Raw genomic sequence first — 19,808 nt, 5'->3', positions numbered from 1 at the left:
GACTGGATGCCAAAATTGACATTCTTTATTTGTCCTCTTAGGTATATTCTTCTTTTTGCGCGGACTGCCCTTCATTTGGGGTGGTCTTTAATTTTTGTCCTTCAAATTGGTGGTTTTTAAGTTTTGCCCTTCGCCTAACACCCCGAGGTTGTGAGTTCGAACTTCGAACCCCAGCTCAGTAAAAAAAAAAAAAAAAAAATTCTCAAAGTAGAATTTCTGCTTGAAGGGCAAAATTTAAAGACCACCATTTTGAGGGATAAAAATTAAAGACCACCCCAGCGAAGGGCAATCCTGCAAATTGCCCGGATATGTCTCATGATTCTAACAAATATTGGACAAGTTGAAATTATAGGATGTACTAACACCATCATATCACCTCTTATCTTTTAACAAATGAGAAGTCATGAAAAATATTACTTCAATATTAAAATGCTCCAAACTCCAACAAAAATAACCCACATTCCTTCTCAATTCATTGATATCTCATAGCGAATGAAAAAACCGTTCATCCTGGATTCTCTTCCTCAAGAAATGTCTATCACTTGACCCCTATTCATTCGGTCAAAGTCTCCGCTTTGGCAGAATTGCCATACATTTTATAGAAAAAGGCTTGATAAAAAAGAAAAAACAAAAAGAGTTTTCGACCAGTGTATATCGAGAGCCATGGCCTCCCTGCTCAAATTCCGACATTCCCCAACAACTTACTGAAATTAACGCTGAAGACATAACTTGAGTTTTGGGGGGGGGGGGGGGGAGGCAGAGTAGGGGTATTCATACAGTGTTCAATATTATACATAGTGAAGCATAACCAGAATTTAGAGTTATAATGGCTTATGAGTCACCACATACTTTTATCCCTTACAAGCTCCCATTGTAGTTGAAAACATACTTCCAGGTTCCAAAATAACTTACATGTTGACTAGAGGGACAACAATTTATTTAACATAAACAACATCTAGTAGGTAGAGTAGTATTATCACATATATCACTTAACATAACAAAGCATGACCATTCATAGATAATCAGCTTTTATTCAAATCCTGATTACAGTTGGAGAAGAATCAGGCTGGCCAACTGATGAAGACTTTGAGACATCCATAACTGCTGGTGCCTCCTCCAAACAACTTTGAGTGTCATCACTGATCCCTTCAATAGTCATTTTCTCCACTTCTTCTTGAGTGTATATGTGGATCTTAGATACTACCTCACAGAACTCACTGCAAAAAATCATTTAGAAGGTACCCAAGTCACTAATACGCGAATTGGCCTATCAAGGGAAACTTTACTTTTTCCCCCTCTGCTTGGCAGAAGTTGCAAAATAACAAGTTCTAATTTAGGGTGTGTTTGGTATGAAGGAAAATGTTTTCCGGGAAGATAAGTGTTTTTTTTTTTTTTCCACTTATTTTCTTGTGTTTGGAAAGTAGAAAATATTATCCCAAAAGCTTTTGAACATAATCTAGTCAAACACTATGGGGGGTGGTGGTGGGGTGTATAGGAGGGTGTGAAGGAGACAATCAGTATCGAAGAAAAGTAAAAGGAAACTCGGATTCTGTTGGAGGTTAGCGGAATATCCATATCTCGAGAAGTTAATCAGAAGCAAAACTTGTGTGGTTCAAAGCAAAACTTGTGTGGTTCTCACGATTCATATGCATTTATCAATCAAAACTAATATTTTTTGAAAATAGCATCAAACAATTGAGACAGCGACGAGAACTCAAATGCATGGAAAGGGACTTACTGCCACGGATCGTCTCCGACAACCATCATGTCATTCTCACTGTCGGTATACAAGATTCGCCACCCCTTGTTGGGATCTCTTAAGAGGTCTTCCATGTTGAAAAGCCTTTCCAACTCAACCAACAAGTCGTCATAGCCATTTAATCTTGAGAGATCGATGGCGCGTCCAACCAAACTGCCTTGTTTGTGAACCTACACCATTTTATTAATTATTAGCAATAGAGTCTAAAGTGGAAAAAAGTTCCAATCGGCTACATGCACTTATCGAAGCTTACCTTTGTACAGCTCCTCTTACCAGAACTCTGTGAGCTAGGAGTAGATGGTTCTTTTGTCAAGGAAAAGCCAAACAGTTTACATGAAGCCTGTGCATTTAAGGAGTCACCGTTCTCATTCTTGAAATGGGGCTCGGGAATAGACACTTTAGACATCTCGAGTGGCCTCTGCTCATTTCCAAACTTCGGCATCCCGCCTACTTCCCTCCTAACCACATTTTGGATTGAATTCTGATTCAAGGTAGGATTTTCTCTTTGGAAATTAGTGATGTACGAGTGCACCACAGGATCTTGTCCGGCTCTATACATAGCATTGTAAGGTAAAAACATATTCCTTGCCCCTTCAGAAGCGAGAGGATAGAAATTGGCTTTCGGCCTCTGATACGCACCAAAAACATTGCAACCAAATTCAGATTTTCCCCAAGCACCAAAGTTAACATCACTTTTTCCAGTAAGGGATCTTAACGAGCAAATTTCTTGACCTTGCAAGACCTTTGGAAACCTATTGGATTCCAGAAAGCCTGTGTAGGTAGTTGGAGGCTGAGTTTTCACAAAGTCACCAACAATTATGTTCTCTATACCATTCGGCATGAGATTGTGATTGTGACGAGCTACACTTTGCAGCTCGAAATCCAGTGGACGGACTGTTTTATCACATCCATAGGGAGGTGATATCAGACCTAAATTTTCTTGACCTTGCAAGACCTTGGAGGATCTTACCGACTCCTCAAAATCTAAAAGAGCACTCCCTCCTGATAAAATAACAAAAAGGGAAAAGAAAGAGAATTTTAGTGAAATCACGACATAATGATAACATATTACAAACTTTGTTTAGAAAAGTTGGATAAGTACCAGCAAAATGGCTGTCCAGTACTAATGGTGCCTGCTGACTAGTCCGAAGTTTCTTCAGTCTTGGAGAGGACTGAATGCTCAGTGGTGGTAAGGAAACTGAAGAATCAATTTCCCAAGGAGAAACCCGTTCTTGATGATTACTCATTATATCATCATCCCATCTGACCTATTAAAGTTGATGCCATAGGCACTTACATCAAAAAGTTTACAAGTTGCTTAATGGGCACTATACTTATTGTAACAGTTTTGGTTGCGTAGAATATAGCTCAAGTTATGCAAAACATGAATGTCATGCTGATATAGCAAACTTTATCAGTCTTGACAAGAAAAATCTATTGAGCATCTTACCACACCTGAGCATTTAGCAGTTTCTAACTATAGTTACCGCCGACAAGAGAAAAATTTATCAGGCATTACCGCATTATTCATGTTATCGTCAATTTTTATGACCTTTTAATCAATAAAACCAAAGAACATATGATCCTGATTCCTGAGTGTCCTTTAAGTGTTCCTAGTGGTATTCAACCGGCAGATTTATGTGTTAGTTTGTTACAAGACGCCTAATTAAATCTGATCTAAGTCTTGATAAAGAGGATACAAGGTAACACAGCCAGAAAATTCAAGAACATAAAGGGTGGGTTTGGTATAGAGGAAAACATTTTTCAGAAAATATATTTCTAATGTAGAATGTTTGGTTGGTCAAAAATTTTGGGAAAAATTTCCTATAGGAAAATGACTTCTCTGGTGAAAGTACGGAAAACAAGTTCCATACTCCTCCACGTCCTCCAACCCCCCCCCCCTGCCCCACACACACACCCCAATCCCCTATAATGTTTAAATAAATTATATATAAATACTTTTGGGACAATATTTTCTACTTATCGAAGACCAGAATATAAAAAATAAAAACAACTTATTTACCAGGAAAAGATTTTCCTTCGTACCAAACACGCCTAAAGGCTTTTGCAAATAACAAGAAAGCATGACAGTCACCCTAAGATAATTAGAGGAACAAGTTCCAACTTATTCAAAAACATGAAGTGATAGGTTGAGCATAACAACTTCAAAAAGACAACAGAATGATAACTATATGCTAGGAGTACCATCAAGCATCTCCATTTTGAGTTGGGCCATCTAAAGGGATCCATATCACTTATCCCAGTCACTACGCCGCTGTACCTGCATGCAGTAGTGGAAAGTTTTTATTACAACAGAAACCTTCTGCATGGAAAAGCTTACTCTTTGATTTGGTAAGGATATAAGTACCTTCTTTCAGGTGAATCATCCAAATCAAATCTCATTTTAAATCTTGTCCCAATAGGAATCCGACTGCTGATGGCTTTCACGTACTTTTGGTAAGGTACAACAAAATCAGAATGACTTGCCCTACATTATAAGAAAACTTAATGATCTACATAGCATAACAAAAGCAATAAATATCCAGAAAATTCATGATACGAACTGCTGCAAGTTGCAAAAGTGGACTATAGAATAAACATCACTTTGATATTAGACTTTTTCGTCCATCGGATTATTTTCTTAAATATTACGTATAATTCTTTATTGTTCCTTAATCCTTGGGAAATAAACAGTTTCATAATCAGGACAAAACTCTGCTTGAAACACACATGAATTGAAGGAAGCAGTAGAAAGAATGCTTTTTCACATCTTCTTAATTGAATCAACCCTTCCATATTGTCAACGGTTTTACCTATTGATATTAATTCTTAAGTCTGAATTTTCAGAGGTCAAAGAAAGACACAAAAGTAAACAATTTAACCAAAAGGAAACAGCTGCATTTCATAAATTCCAGAGAATAACGAGCTACACCATTAGATATTCTAAAGAAGCATAGTTATATACAAGATAGGATAGAGCTATTTCACTAGTGGATTTAGTGCAAGATTTTCGCCAACTCAAGATCGTCTTTTATTCCTTTGATTGCTTTAGATGCTAAACATGGAAAAACGAAGCAGCAGAGTACACTAGTTGCTTTCATAGCATTGATCTACTAGGAAAACCTACTATATACGAGCCACTAGAGCATACATGCACCACATTTGCATAGAAAGACATACACATCTGAATCACTCAGTCTAAAAGAACGAGTCTAACTTGTCTCTCAACTAATATTTTTCATCTGACACTCTCAACTAATATTTTTCATCTGACACCTGAAGTTCAGAATCAGAGGACTATTAGTTGGAAGGTGATTAACACTTTAACAAACAGAAAGATCACTGCATAGATAGATTTTGGATCAAAATACTTGGGTACTCTTTTTTGTTACATCACATTTTGTTCTGCAGCTGATGCCACATAACTGAAAGGAAGTCACTAGTTGCGCCTCAATCTAGGAACAATTGACAAAAAGAATAAAGGTAGATTATGATAGAGCCAAATTTACTAAAACAACACAATAATTTTTAGCAATGACGACAATCACTGTTGCACTGTTATCTCACTTATACCGTCGTCGCCACTGAATACCTATTTCAAGAAATTAAAATAAAATTTAACACTAACCCATACTTCATTCTGAGATGACCTTTTCAAGTAATTACAAACATCTAAGCTGCAACATGATTACAAGTAGTACCACCCAGAATCAGCTTAGTTTAGATTTTTCAAAAGCACCTCTATCTATGTTAAATAAAGTTAGTATAATATTCTTCCTGGATTAAAACTTCATGACATCAACACTAGTTTAGTTTCCCAAGTTTGACAGTAAGCAGTTCGACTTTACCCCTACAGCAACTGTTTCCTTAAAGCTAAGCATATCTTCTAATAATACTGATCTTGCCTTCAAGCTAAGCAAATCTTCTTATGCCTTCATGAATTAAAATCTAAGGCACGTGTATCAAATCTCATTAACATCATACAGCCCCAAAATAGTGAAAGATGTACGGACGTGGGATATTGCCACATATTTTACCATGTAAATAGGGAAAAAACTAAACAGAGAATCGTAGATATTTAGCAACATACCTTGGGCTATAGAAGACATGGAATGTGCTCTTCGCTGATACGGCAGTAGCAACTGACGAAAGTACATCGGAACCAGGATATTGACTTTTGATTATCGATTCAGGAAGTCCATTTCTAGGTCTAGCAGCTCTTCTTATTCCCAGTCTGAGATCTCCACCTTCTCCCCTACAAAGATCGTTGAACTACTTGAATAAAACAAAAAATATTGCGACTGAACAAGCTTCAAAAGTTGAATAGCAGATCAATTAAAATCTTGGCATTCACGTCCTAACTGGTCATTATGACATACTGAAACCCTAGGAGTTGGACCTAATGATTTTGCTAGCTTACCAGCACAATGAGTTGATTTTTTCATGTTGTTCATTTTCCATCCTCATTCTCTTTTCGAGCTCATTGGCAAAGAGCTCTAGTACCTGAATTCCTTAAAGGGTCGTTTGGTTGCTGGTTAGAGTTATGCAGGGATTAGTTATGTAGGGTTTAATTATTCCATCTTCCATGCAGCATAAAATAATACATAGATTCCCTCATAACTTATACATGTTTTAGTTATGCGGGATCGTAAGCTGGTAACCAAACACCGTACTTGGTGTAATTAGCTTTATACATAGCAACTATAATTAATGCTACCAAACATGGTGTGTAATTAACTTTATACATAGCAACTATAATTAATGCTACCAAACATGGTACTAGTTGCGCTGGTTTTAATACATGAATAATTCACTTCCTAACCAGCAACCAAACGACCCCTAAAAGTTAACCACTCTGAGAATATCATTGAGTCAAGATATGTATACCTCAAGAAGAGAACTGCGTCCCCCGAGACAAGATTCTTTTGGCTGACAAAAATGCTCCATCCAGTAGTGAGCAGATGTCGCCTTGGCTGGCCTGAAAGAAAAGCATCAAGTCATAAATATCTCGGACCGAGCAAGTATCTAAATGTTTAAGTCAATACCTCTATAAATGTGACGAAATTTCCAGTCTACTCCATGCAGATCCTTGGCAATCAGCTCCTGAGAGGGCCTTTGTTCTTTATAATCCTACATTTAATAATGTTGCACGAAGTTAGAAGCAAATTTACCAGACAATTACAAGCAATTAGCTAACAATCTCGGAGTCATACCAGAGGGGGAAAACAGTCTTCAGCTGCTCGACGGGGAACTGAAAAGCCACCATGGGTACTGGTATCGGAAGCAGTAAGCGTTTTACAGAACATGTGAGAAGCCGATTTCCCTGGATTAACTCCATTCCCTTCCTCATCCGTCCCCGAATCTTCATGTTCTTTCCCTTCTAAGGTTATAGCCACTGACTGGAAAGTACAATGAAATCACGGAAAACTCAGTCTAGCTCATTGTAAAAACTAAAAACAAATACCAATTCAAGTAGAAAATACTGAAAAAGCCCCTTACAGTGGAACAAAATATCAAAGCCGTTTGACCATGACAATTATTCATTTTTTTTCCAGAATAATTTTTCACTTTATTTCAAAATCAGTATTTGGTTGTAAGATTTCCAAATCCAACCTGGAGTTCGGATTCCAAATTTGGAGAAGTGTTTCCAAACCTGTTTTCCAACTCCGCCTTCATAAATTCCAAATAAAGTGCTTTATTCTATCCTTTGCAAAAAGTATAACCAAGCACAACTCCATCCTCAACTCCAACTTCATAAATTCCAAATAAAGTGAAAAATATTTCGAATCTACGGCCAAACGCCTACTAAAAACAAAGACCAATGCAAGTAGAAAGAACTGGAAAAGGCCCCTTACAGTGGAACCAGGTAAATAAATGACCAAAAACAGCAGCTAAACACGCTAAGGTTAACACCTTAAACTCAAAAATTGAACATAGAAATGTAAAAGATCAATATTAAACATATCCTGAAGAACTCAGTCTAGCTCAATGTAAAAAATTACACCAAAAACAAAGACCAACACAAGTAGAAAGAACTGGAAAAGGCCACTTACAGTGGAACAGATAAATAAATGAACAAAAACAGCAGCTAAACACACTAAAGTGAACACCTTTACCCAAAAATTGAACATAGAACAGCAAAAGTACTCAGTCTATTTCAATGTAAAAGAAAATTACACTAAAAGCAAAGACCAATTCAAGTAGAAAGAACTGAAAAAGACCCCTTACAGTGAAACAAGATAAATAAATGAACAAAAACAGCAGCTAAACACTCTAAAGTTAACACCTTTACTCAAAATTTGAACCTAAAACAGCAAGACATCAAGATTGAACATGTAAACAACAACTGGTCTTACCTCTGGAAGAGGTAGAAGAGTGAGCTGTGTATAAACCTCATCATTTTCCTTATTTGCCTGTTTTACACAAAGAGAAACATATTATAAGTACTTACTAGAAACTTTAATCTAAAAAGGGGCAAAAAATTAAGTCCTTACAAGCAACTGAACATCCTCAACTCTACAGAAGATCTGAGGGTGAAGACCAAAAGTTGGGAAATCAATCTTGATAGGTGGAAATGGAGAGGATGAAGCAGCTTCCTCCACGTGTCCTTGAGGGAAATAAACCACTACATTTCCTTTCTTGGGTAAACTAGTTAAAGGACCAGCACAAGCATGCCAAAGTTCCATGTAAATTGAAGAAGGAACAGGTAAAGAAGATGAAGATGCATTTGATGAACATGAAGAAGTAGTGGTGGAAGAATTGACATTAACACAACAACCCCCTTTCTCACATTCACCATTACAACATGCATTCAGATCAATTTCCATGAAAAAAAAATGGTTCTTTTTTTTTTCTTTTTTTTGTTCTCAGTTTAGCATTACACTAACAAAACACACAACAAGAAAAGTGGTAATAGAAAATTGAGAAATGAAGCCAAATATCAAGATTGAACATAAAACACCCCAAAAAAAGGTTCTTTTTTTCTTTTTAGTTTAGCATTACACCAACAAAGCACAACAACAAGAAAAGGGGCAATAGAAAATTGAAAAATGAAGTCAAATAACAAGATTGAACATAAAACACCCCAAAAAAAGGTTCTTTTTTTTTTTTTTTTTTTTTTGGTTATCAATTTAGCATTACAACAACAAACAAAGCAACAGGGAAAAAGCAAATTAAAAGTTGAGAAGATGGTAATCAAGTGTTTGCCACAAAGCTGAGAAATACTAATAGAAAATTGGGAAATGAAGTCAAATCAAGAAATGCTATTAAAAAAAAAGGGGGGTTGTCTTTAAAGCAAGAACAGGAAAATAAACTGAATAGAACCAAGAAAATGCTAATATTTTAAGAAAAGGTTGTCTTTAAAGCAAGAACAAGAAAAGAAATTGAAGAGAAAAGAACAAGAAAGTCATGTTCATGAAAGACTTAAAAGTAGAGGGTATCAAATAATAACAAGAAATTCAAAGTATGATTTGTGCCCCATTTGCAGTTCTGAGAAGAGGGAGCAGAAGACATAGACAAATGCTAAGGTAGCAACTGAAGCAAAAGTAGAAAAAGGCCAATGTGCTTAGTGCCCTTTTGGACTCAAAACACTGTTTTTTTTTTTTTTTTTTTTTTAACTTTTTTTTTTTTTCTGAGAAACAAAGATAGACCCAACACTGTGTTGAGTGGAGGGGACAGGTTAAAGACAGTACAGAACCCACACATCTTCATCAACCATCTTTCTTTAAGTCTTTTGCTTTGCATTGCCTTTTTCTCTTTGTTTTTTCCTTTTTAAAATATATGTGAAGCATAATCATAGTATTGATTCTTTTTTTTCCTTTTCTACTTAATTTTTTTTTCAATGTAATTGTTAAATTTGGAAGGGAAACGTTGGTGCAAGGATAAAATTTTCGTCCTATAATTAGTTGTAGGGGGAATCTATGGTCAATTTGCGAATCGCAGCCGAAGTTTGCTAAAGAGTTTGACACTTTGTTGTTTTCTCTAAATGTATAGACGATTTGAAAATGGCTGGTCGAGAATTTGGATGAAATGAAGCTCCACCATGAGTCTAGGTATGGGTAATTTTAGGGTTTCTTTATTTTCATTAAAGCAATCAACAATGATTTTGGAGTTAATTGCGAGTTTACGAGCTTGATGAGTGTAGAGCACATCCAGAAGAATATAATCATTAAACGTCCAAGATGATCGGATGTCAAGAAGATGAGAACAGTCTCTCAACCAGTCCGTAATTTGTTGAATAATAGCAGTCAGTTGAGATATTGGGTTTTCTGATTTATTGCTATTGCCTTCCCTCTAGAGTTCCCAAACGGAAAAAATAGTAAGCATAGACGTGGCTACATGAGGTTACGGGTTTAAGCCAAGGATATAGTCTCTTATAGATAGAGGCAGAGCCATAATTTGAAGTTTGTGGATTCTGAACTTGACACTTAATTCATAGCTAGGTTTTGTTCCTGGGTACACAATTGAGTATTTATACATATTTAATAGATTTCTTAACAAGAATACGGGATCTAAGCACAAATTACAGGGTTTGTTCGACATCGTTCCTACTACTTTACCTCTGCCCCTATTGACAGAGGTGTAAGGTAAGAATGCACACATAAAACCAAATATGGTCCAGCCCTTTGCCAAAGAGAGATGGATGTAGAGTATCAGTAGCAGATTTATTGAACCCAATTTTTTTAATGCAAAGCTTAAATTTATATGTAAAAATCAAAGAAATAGTACATTTGAACTCATAGCTTTAAAAATTCAATGAATTATTATTAAAAATCTTAACGATTAAATTCATAAAACGTAAATTTGGATCCCTATTTGTTCCTTAGATTCCGCACATAATAAGAGTTTAGTACACGGAGTTACTCATAATAATGGTTAAATTTGAAAAAAGATTTCTAACTTAGTATAAGGTGAGGCCCCCATTCCATCCCACCAAGACAAAAGGGGAGTTTCCCATTGAATGCAAACAAATGCAGCTTTTAACTTCCAAAAAAACTTGAAAAGGAAAAAGAAAAGAAAACATTTATAGGTGAACATTAGCAAGTAGCACTATCTTTTTTTGGTCACTGAATTTAATTATGCTTCTTGCCTTGCCAATCGTTCTTGGTGAGTGGAATTAAAAGATACCCCCAACATGTATTTATCATTTTTCCTGAAAAAAGATAAACAAGTACCTGTTCTGTATATTGTTTATTAGTTGGAATACCTCCTTTAAAACTCATGGGCTATTTTTTCTTTTCTTTTTTCTCTTTAACACTCATGAGCTCAAAAGGTTTTTGTCTTTCTGAGTTTAATACACTGATAAGTGCAACAAATTCAATCAAACTAATTTAAATATAATATTGTCACAAGTTGTGGCCTTTTGTTTTTCTTTCAGTTATCCCTTGTTATGCTCTAAGTTAGCAGATTTTTTAATAAGTACAAAATACTGTATTAACAGGGTTAAATAATAAAGATTTACATATTGTTCCTTTTCTCATAATTTGGTTATAAAAGAGTGACATGTTTCTATACCTTTTTAGTCTAAACATTCTTTATTGTGTTGCAGATCACTATATACTATCTAAAGGCTATTTAATATATTGTGCATATTTAATTTCGGAAACAAACTTTCTATAATTCTGTCCAATAAATGTAACATATGGAATACTATTTTTGTCCCATACGTTACATTTTATTGGACATAAATTAAAAAAATTGAGTTAACCATTTGGTATTTTTGAACTCTAACTTGATTAGAATTGAAACATAATAATAATAATAATAATAATAATAATAATAATAATAATAATAGTTGTTGTATTCTTTCGTTTTTTGAAACTCATAAGCTCAACTAATCTAAATTCATGCACACAAGCTCATTAAAGAACTAAATTATTCCTTATATAAAAGCTCTTTATTTTTAAGCTTGAACTCAAAACTTACAGTTAATTATGTATAGAGAATTTCAACCGTCACACTATAATCTTAGATGGTAATGGAATAATAACTAAACTTTGTTACTTCAATGTACAGTATAAGCCATGGGTTAAGTCGAATTTAATAATTTTGTCTCAAATCCTATATATATGATCAAACGTAATTACTCTAACGCTTAATTAATTTAATGGTCCTAAATTTATAAAACTTAAATCTTGGACCCAATATGAAAGTGACATCCACCGGCAAGGAAGTTGGTGCACCTCCAGTCAATTGCGGAGTAAAAAATTTTAGGGAGGGAATTTAAAAAGTTCAAACTTGTGATCTTAAGTAATTTTTAACCCTCTTAATAACTATAAGTGGATTGGAAAAAAATACACATATATGCCCAATTTTGGACAATTTAATTTTCCAACGAAGAAAATTCATCCCGTCGATGGACGTGAGCAAGGGTCGTTTGGTTGGTGCGATAGAATAGACAAGGATATCTCATTTCCACCTTCTATACGGGATAACTTACCCCACCATTGATACTAAAATTGTGAGATAAAATAATTCTGCGACTAGATAATACTCATTATCTAATGTAGAATAAAATAATCCCATAAAATATTTCGAAATTATTATCTTTTATCTTACCAACTAAATGACCTCTAAGGGCAAGAGTGGGGCAGCCAGCATGCATGGTGGGGGAAGGGGTGTTAGTACCAGTTAGCAACTATCTGAGCTAGAAAGCACGACACTGGATACTCTCTCTCTATATATATAATGTATTGTATGTATGTGCAAATTTAAACTGACTCTCAAGTCTCATCACTCTGTCTGTCTGCTGTTATACTGTTGCTGTCAATAGCTAGCATGTCTACTCACTCTCCTCTGGCGGAGCGTGCTACTCCTTTCTATTGCTACTCTCTCTGTCCCAAAAAAATTGTCCTCCTTTATTTTTTAGTCTATTCCAAAAAAATTATCTCCTTTCTATATTTAGAAATAATTTAACTTTATGAGATAATTTACAGCCACACAAATATCTAAAACTCATTTTGGACTAGACAAATTTCAAAAGTCTTACTTTATTTCTTAAATTTTGTATCAAATAAAAAAAGGACAACCTTTTTGGGACGGAGGGAGTAGTAATTTTTTTCGTCTTTTGTGGGGGGAATATTAAGTAGGCGTTTGGTCATAGAAATCAAATACTTGCTATATGACATTTTATTTGGAATTTTTGAAGTTGTAATTGAAGATAGAGTTGTGTATAGTTATAGTTTTTGCAAATAATATTTAGTTGTTTGAATGTACTAAAAATGAAAAATGTGAAGAAAAAACAAGTGAAAATAGGGTTTAAGATGTTTTCCAAAAATCCATGAAATTTTCACGGCTAAAAGTTGATTTTCAAATAGAATGATCGAAATAATTTTTGGGAGAAAGAGAATAATTCTCATGACCAAACGAGTCCTAAGTATTTTGTTAAAAAAGATTGTTACTACTTCATTTGTTTAAACATTCTCGTGGATAGTTTGGCTAAAACTCTTGTTAGCTAAAATTATACGATTTTTTTTTTTTAAAATTTAAATCTTAAATTGGTAATCTATTGACTATTCTTATAACTTTTAGCCCCACACGAAGGTAGGAGTAAGATCTGCGTACACCACACCCTCCTGGCTTTTGAGAATGGATTGGGTATGTTATTGTTGCTATAACATCACTTAAATTTTGTTTGAAAAGAAATTACCATCCAAATTCATATACATATATGTTGATCTTCATATTTTGGATTTCGTCATTTTTAATGTACAAAAAATCTGTTAGTTTTCAGACTCATTTGTAAGATTACACTGGATATATTATCAAAAATGTGTCGGTTTATCTTCAAAGAAGATTCCCTTATGTTGGAATTTCTCATTACTCACATATTATTAGCAAAATTAAACATGGGGTGGGGGGGTCTTTTAAATTTAAAGTTAGATTTTTTACTTAATATTTTTAAAAGCGTGCTGCCACGCGCATCAGAGGGAGGTGAGTAAGCACCACAAGAGTGTGCAGTGAGCAGAGAAAGTGAGAGTATCGAATGGCCTGCGCTTTTAGCGCTGCGGTAGCTTTTTACCCCTCAACTCCTGGGGGTCCCTTTATACAACGTATTCGTATATGAATTTAATTTATTAATTATGTAAAGTTGTCATTTTAAAAATTGATTTATTATATTATTATGTGAAGTTGTTATTTTTTGTCCCTTCATTCTAATCTAGGTGACACATTTTTATTAATACCAAATTTAACAAGAAAAAAATAAAATAAAAAATCAAACTTTCTTATCCAAAACAAGCTTTACTATCTGTTGAAGATTTGCGTTGTATCTCATTATTTTGCTGATATACTTTTTTATATTTGCTTCGAATTCCTTTTATGTTCTTTTCATTTTCTTTTCTTTGATCTGAGGGTTTTTGGAATCAATCTTTCTACCCCTCCACAAAGGGTAAGGTCCTCAAACATCCTATCCTCCTCGATTACCTCCAGGGATTGTATGTTATTGTTGTTGTGTGGCTATTAATCAACTTATTAATGATAAATGAGAATTGTTTTTAAATGTAGAAAACTGACATTTTTTTTTAGATTAGATTAAAACAAAAATGCATAAATTTAGACAAATGGAGTATCATTTACTCTAAGTTGGAAAACGATATTTATTAAATAAAAGTTACATGTAATTAGTTTTTAACTGGGCTTTTGAATAATATTTAATTGAAATTGAAAAGAAGAGTAATTGACGTTAAAAGAAATTATATGCTTGAACATGAATTTCACTTAAAAAAATAATTAGAAGTTTTATGAATGAAAAATTATACTACTTGAAATCCTCTCGGAATCAATTTTTAGCTCAAATTTTGTAATAAACATTGGATTTGTAAGTGTGGACCAAATCGTAAAATAAATATTGATTTACAAGATAAGGTTAAATGAATCAAATTGTAAACAAATATCAATTCGTAAATAGATATTAAGTTGAAGTTGATAATAATGAAATAAAACTTATGATCGAAATATGCAAATATATTTTAAGTAATATACACTGTACTATAAATAACTCTATATCATCATATTACCTTTATCTGTTGTAATAGGTAGCATATCTCAAATCTCATATTTTAAGTAGGCTTACGTATAATTTTTTTTTTTTTTTTGGTTTTTGAAATCGTATATTATTATATGCATATATTGCACTATACATACAATATTCCTTGGAGTAGCCGTTCAGAAATAGCCTTCTGGTATCCAACAATTACGGAAATGCCACTGCTGAGTCTCTTTTTGACACATACTGACTTTTGCAGCGCACGAGCATTTAAAAAAGCTGTAAAAACATGGGAAGGGTATCTATCTATACTTTTAGTGGGCTCAAAGGTACTGTTTGTTTGCTTTTTTTTTTTTTTGGGCTTACCTCATGGCCCATCAGGCCCTTAACTATCATTTTCACCTTTTTAGTGTTCAATGCTGGATAAATTTGCTAGATTTTTTTATAGAGGGGGAATAGCATTTTGGTCCCTAAATTATAGGTATATTTCGATTTTGGTCCTTGTGATATCTAATGAAGTACATTTATCTTTAATTAATTGAAATGTGTTTAGTCTTTTTATTTTCCTTGAGCTGAGGGTCTATCAAAAACAACCTCTCTACCTTCCAAGACAAGGGTAAGATCTACCCTCTCCAGACCCCACTTTGTGGTGTTACACTGGGTATGCTATTATTGTTGTTATTGTTGCTTCTAGTCTTTTTATGTAACATAAGTATGTTGTATTTGACTACTTTATAACTGTATTATAGTCAAATATGGACTAACAATACAAGCTTAACACAACACGCATGGGTAATAAGTGGTGGAACGACTAATAGTTATGGTAAATTCGTAAACATTCACAAGCAAAGGGGTCAAGAGTGGACATTTTAATTAATTGAAGGTTAAATGTGCATAATCAGATATCACAAGAATCAAAATTGAAATTTACCAGTAATTGAGGGACCAAAGTTATTATCAACCCTTTTATAGAAGATGCATGGGTTTTGTTTCTGTGTATTGACATTTAAAGACTCTTCTTATACATTATTACTTAAAAATCAAAAGTTTTAAATGATTATATATGGGTGACTTGAAAAATATAGTAGTATTCTTGGTGAAGAGAGGCGGAGAATATTTAGAAGTTTGATTTTTCAGAAAAGTTAGATGAAAAAACGTGTTTTTCATCCTAAAAATAATACAAATACAAGCAATTCAATGTATAGTTCAAACAATTGTTTGAACGAAAAAATAACAACTCTCTCAGCTTGAATTATCAAATTATTAGCAACCTGAATGGACTAAAATTTGATAATTCAAGCTCAGAGATTTGGAAGTAAATTCAGGTTGCTATTATTGGAGTGAACAAAGCATAAATAATTACTTCAGACCATTCTTTTAGAATTATGACCCTGATAGAAATCAATTTAAATTGCCATTAAAAGCTTGTCCAAGTGATAATGGCATTTTTGCAGCCTTTGAGAAGAGCTCCCATGCACAAACTTGATGATTTTCCCCACCTGTCTACTTATCTTACTTCATTAATTGTTTTAGCTAGATCTTTCCATGTTCCTTTTAAAGATTAAAGATTCAGAAAAGGAAATAGTAAAACAACAAAAATATATTCCCCGCAAACTAGGCTTTTTTAAATATTTTCTCCGATAGGAGTATAGAAGGTATTAATTTAAATTTTATAAATTGATACTGTAATGGTTTATATTATTAGATAGTGTATTTTAATCTACTGTAATGGTTTATTTGTCTCATTTTTTAGGTTATTAGTCCATTTATCCTGGACAACTGAATATAATTATCTTTTAAGTGACATGTAATTTTCTTTTATGTTATATCAATGCACTGGAATTAAATTCTACACAAGATTAGTAGATGAAGTGACAGAAAATTGATAAGAAAGAAAGCATATATTCTTAATGAGGATGAACTGATTTCTTCATTGGGTCAAGGCATGGGGGAAATAAATTAAAGCACGGGTGGAGCTAGGGGAGCTGAGGCCCGAGGGATTTCAAACCCTTTCATCAGAAACTTATATTGTATATATAAGATAAAAAAAATAAATTATGAGCATAATATAATATTCAAGTCCCTTAGCTTGTTCGTGAATTTAATATTTTATATTTTGTATTTTCTTAATAAATTTTTTAGCTCCGCTATTGAAATAAAGGGTTGATCTCGGGGCTTAAAGAACCCTACATTATTGCCTAACAGGTATTGCATTTTCCACTGTCTTAATTTCTACCAAAAACAAGTAGGCCGTGATTCTAAATTCCTATTGTTTTATTTCTTTTACTTTTCTCTTTTTTGAAGGTCATGTATAAGTAGGCTAAGATTCCTGCCTTTTGAAAAAGAAAACATCTCTTTAATTTTTTCTACTTTTTCCTTGTAGTTTCTTTACTTCATTTTAAATCTTTTTGGGGTTGCTTTCCCCACTTTGAATACGTTTCAAATACTTTTATATATAGTTAACCTTTGCAACTGGTTGCTGAAACAATTATTAAGTGCAATCTAATCATTTGCATAAATAAAGAAATAGACAAATTGAGGAGCCGATGCGCATTTTCCTTTTCGTGAACGATCGAGAAGACAAGAAAAGAAAAGAGAGTATTTTTGTTAGATAAACTTAGGGTGTGTTTGGTACGAAAGAAATATTTTTCATGAAAAATGTATTTTTTGCGAAATGTTTTTGTTGGGAATTTTTTTTTTTGATGTTGATAAGTAACAAAAAATATTATCTCAAAAAATTTATATATAATTTTTGTAAACGTAGAAGTGGGGTGGGGGCCGTTGTGGGGTGCGGCGCTGGTGTGTGGCGCCAGAATTTTCATTAAAGAAGTTAACACAAGCAAGAAGTGAATGAGATACAAAGTTATAATTTTTCGGCGAAGGGGGGTTCGAATGAACTCCCTAGCTCCACCTCTTGGTAGAGTGTTAGGGATTTGGGGGGTAAGAGAAAATCAACATACAATGTCATATATAGAAGTCAATTTTCTAATTTTTAAGAACCTTTTTATCCTAGAGAAGATATTTTTCGAAACACTCTGACTGACCAAAAATGTAAAAACTGAAAACTTAAAAATGTTTTACTCTTCTTCTTTTCACATTCGTAAACTTTCAAAAAAGAAAAAGAAAACGTAGCATTACCCTTAAAAATATGTGGCCTTAGTAGAATGAGATTTTTTTTTTTTTGTCTTAGCAATATTCTTGAGGGTCTCTTTCTGGGCAATAGGAATTTATCGTTAAAACAAGTCACATTTCAAAAATCGAGTGTCCTCCGACCAGACAAAGATGAACATTTATAGAGCCATAATGTTAGTTTGTCTGTGACAACATATATCCTAGATTTATCCACAACTTTGATGTATCTTCTTTTTATATATGAACTTATATATATTGGGTGATATTTTGGTTGTAAACTAAATGTATATTCATTTTAGCTTCTTTCCCATCATACCATTTTGTTTAAGATTAATTCTCCATGGGTAAAATATACTAATGTTTTAATATTCGATCAAGGAAAATTCAAGAGAAATTAAGGCTTATAAGTTATAATAACTAACATAATCGGTAATAAAAAATATTAGATAGATCTAGCACACTTGCATGGTGATAAGGTTAGTCTTGACTTTCACGCCCCGCTCCTCGAGTAACATTGTTTTGGCCTTTTCAAATATCTCATCTTGTCTTCTTTTTTTCTTTTCAATTTAAAAGAAAAAAAACTTTTTTATAACCTATGGTGTAGAAGAACTTATGCACATCTCGATTATTTAATCAAGTCTCTAAAACCTCTCACTAACACATGTACCTAACAACTACCCGACAGATCTTAGACGGATAGAAAGAAAATCACCTAATATTTTCTTGTCTCTTCAGAGAATTGAATGTATTCAAAATCACTGGTGATCCAAAACTGTCCTTGGGAGGTAACGACAACTGAAAACGAACACTAATACCCGTAAGCTGATGAGCAAAAGAAGGAATGAATCCGTCCGATGAGGGGTTTGGGTCTGATTTGCTAGCTGGTGAAGCAATAACTTATCAAGACGATGATCAGTAGCTAGTCCGAGAGGATGATTGGTTACACTGAAACTGAGATACGACCCAGACTCCTACAGGAGACATCAACGGAAAATTAAGAAAGTCTGATCGAGCAATGCTGCATGGAAGTAGGCCCACAAATAGCGAATGAACTTCTTTTCCCCGAAAAGAAGCAATGATGGCATCAGGCGAACAAGCATTGACTACCTATGTACCAGTCATCGATTTTGAAGTTTATATAGGTTATAACAGCCTCTTGTTTGCCACCGAACTTCTAACCCATTTATGCTACGGGGGTTCACAACTTATTATATGTACATATTTAGTGAATTTTTCAATACATATACTCAGAGGCGGACCCAGAATTTAAAGACCGTGGGGGCATCATTATCTTAACATAGACGCTAGCTAAACTGCCAATTACGCCTGAGATATAATGGCCTTGTCGGACTGGTAACTGATGACGTGAGTAGTGGTGAAAATACAAATATATAGGTCAAATATGGGTTTTAATCTAATACCTAGATGTTAACAATGTTGAATCAATTTACAGTGATAGTTTAGTGGTTAAAGTTGTGCAAACCATATGAATGGTTGCGGGTTCGATTCTGTGTACCTAAATGTGCATAGTACTTTTTTGGGGTAAAAGCACAATATCCGGTGCAAAAAAGGATGATTAACAAAAAAGATGTAATGCAAAAGAGGATGATTAACAAAAAAGATCAAAAAGAAACACTACCCTGGATTTGATCCTGGGTGTATGTTGTGGGAAGCCACAGTTCAACCAGTGCACCAAGTGCAACTACATTAATAGGACTGCGCGCGCGCGCACACATATATAGCTGATTTTTCAAGGTTTATCACATATATATACAAAAAAAAAAAATTGAAGTTATTTAATTAAAACGAAAAGGGCCAAAATTACCCCCGAACTTTGAAAAATAGTTCACGTGCCTTATATATTACTCCTCCCTCAAATAATTTTTTACTTTCATTCCGCCTCTTTAGCATATACTGAACTTGAGTTAATTA

General features: G+C 33.9%; 1 protein-coding gene across 1 annotated transcript; it reads right to left on the bottom strand.

Annotated features, from left to right (window-relative positions):
- Positions 1 to 768: 768 nt before the first annotated feature.
- On the bottom strand, positions 769 to 9,001 carry LOC132065339 (auxin response factor 4). Its single transcript, XM_059458678.1, has 12 exons — positions 8,254 to 9,001; positions 8,116 to 8,172; positions 6,973 to 7,158; positions 6,805 to 6,889; positions 6,647 to 6,737; positions 5,850 to 6,014; positions 4,128 to 4,247; positions 3,965 to 4,040; positions 2,862 to 3,027; positions 2,013 to 2,761; positions 1,739 to 1,929; positions 769 to 1,217 (listed from the first exon to the last, which is right to left on the bottom strand). Exons 1-12 carry the CDS (start codon positions 8,584 to 8,586, stop codon positions 1,034 to 1,036), a joined length of 2,403 nt encoding a protein of 800 aa, XP_059314661.1. The 5' UTR covers positions 8,587 to 9,001; the 3' UTR covers positions 769 to 1,033.
- Between the last annotated feature and the right edge of the window lie 10,807 nt (positions 9,002 to 19,808).

Source organism: Lycium ferocissimum, chromosome 7, assembly GCF_029784015.1.
Source record: "Lycium ferocissimum isolate CSIRO_LF1 chromosome 7, AGI_CSIRO_Lferr_CH_V1, whole genome shotgun sequence".
Lineage (NCBI taxonomy): Eukaryota > Viridiplantae > Streptophyta > Magnoliopsida > Solanales > Solanaceae > Lycium > Lycium ferocissimum.
Note: the sequence above shows the minus strand (reverse complement) of the source record. Positions and strands in the feature narration are given on the sequence as shown.

Coding starts and splice junctions, on each gene's coding strand:
- LOC132065339 (XM_059458678.1), bottom strand. CDS start 8,586: ATGGAAATTGATCTGAATGCATGTTGTAATGGTGAATGTGAGAAAGGG. Junction 1,930..2,012: donor GTAAGAGGAGCTGTACAAAG/GTAAGCTTCGAT, acceptor AAAATGGTGTAG/GTTCACAAACAAGGCAGTTT. Junction 1,218..1,738: donor GTCGGAGACGATCCGTGGCA/GTAAGTCCCTTT, acceptor GATTTTTTGCAG/TGAGTTCTGTGAGGTAGTAT.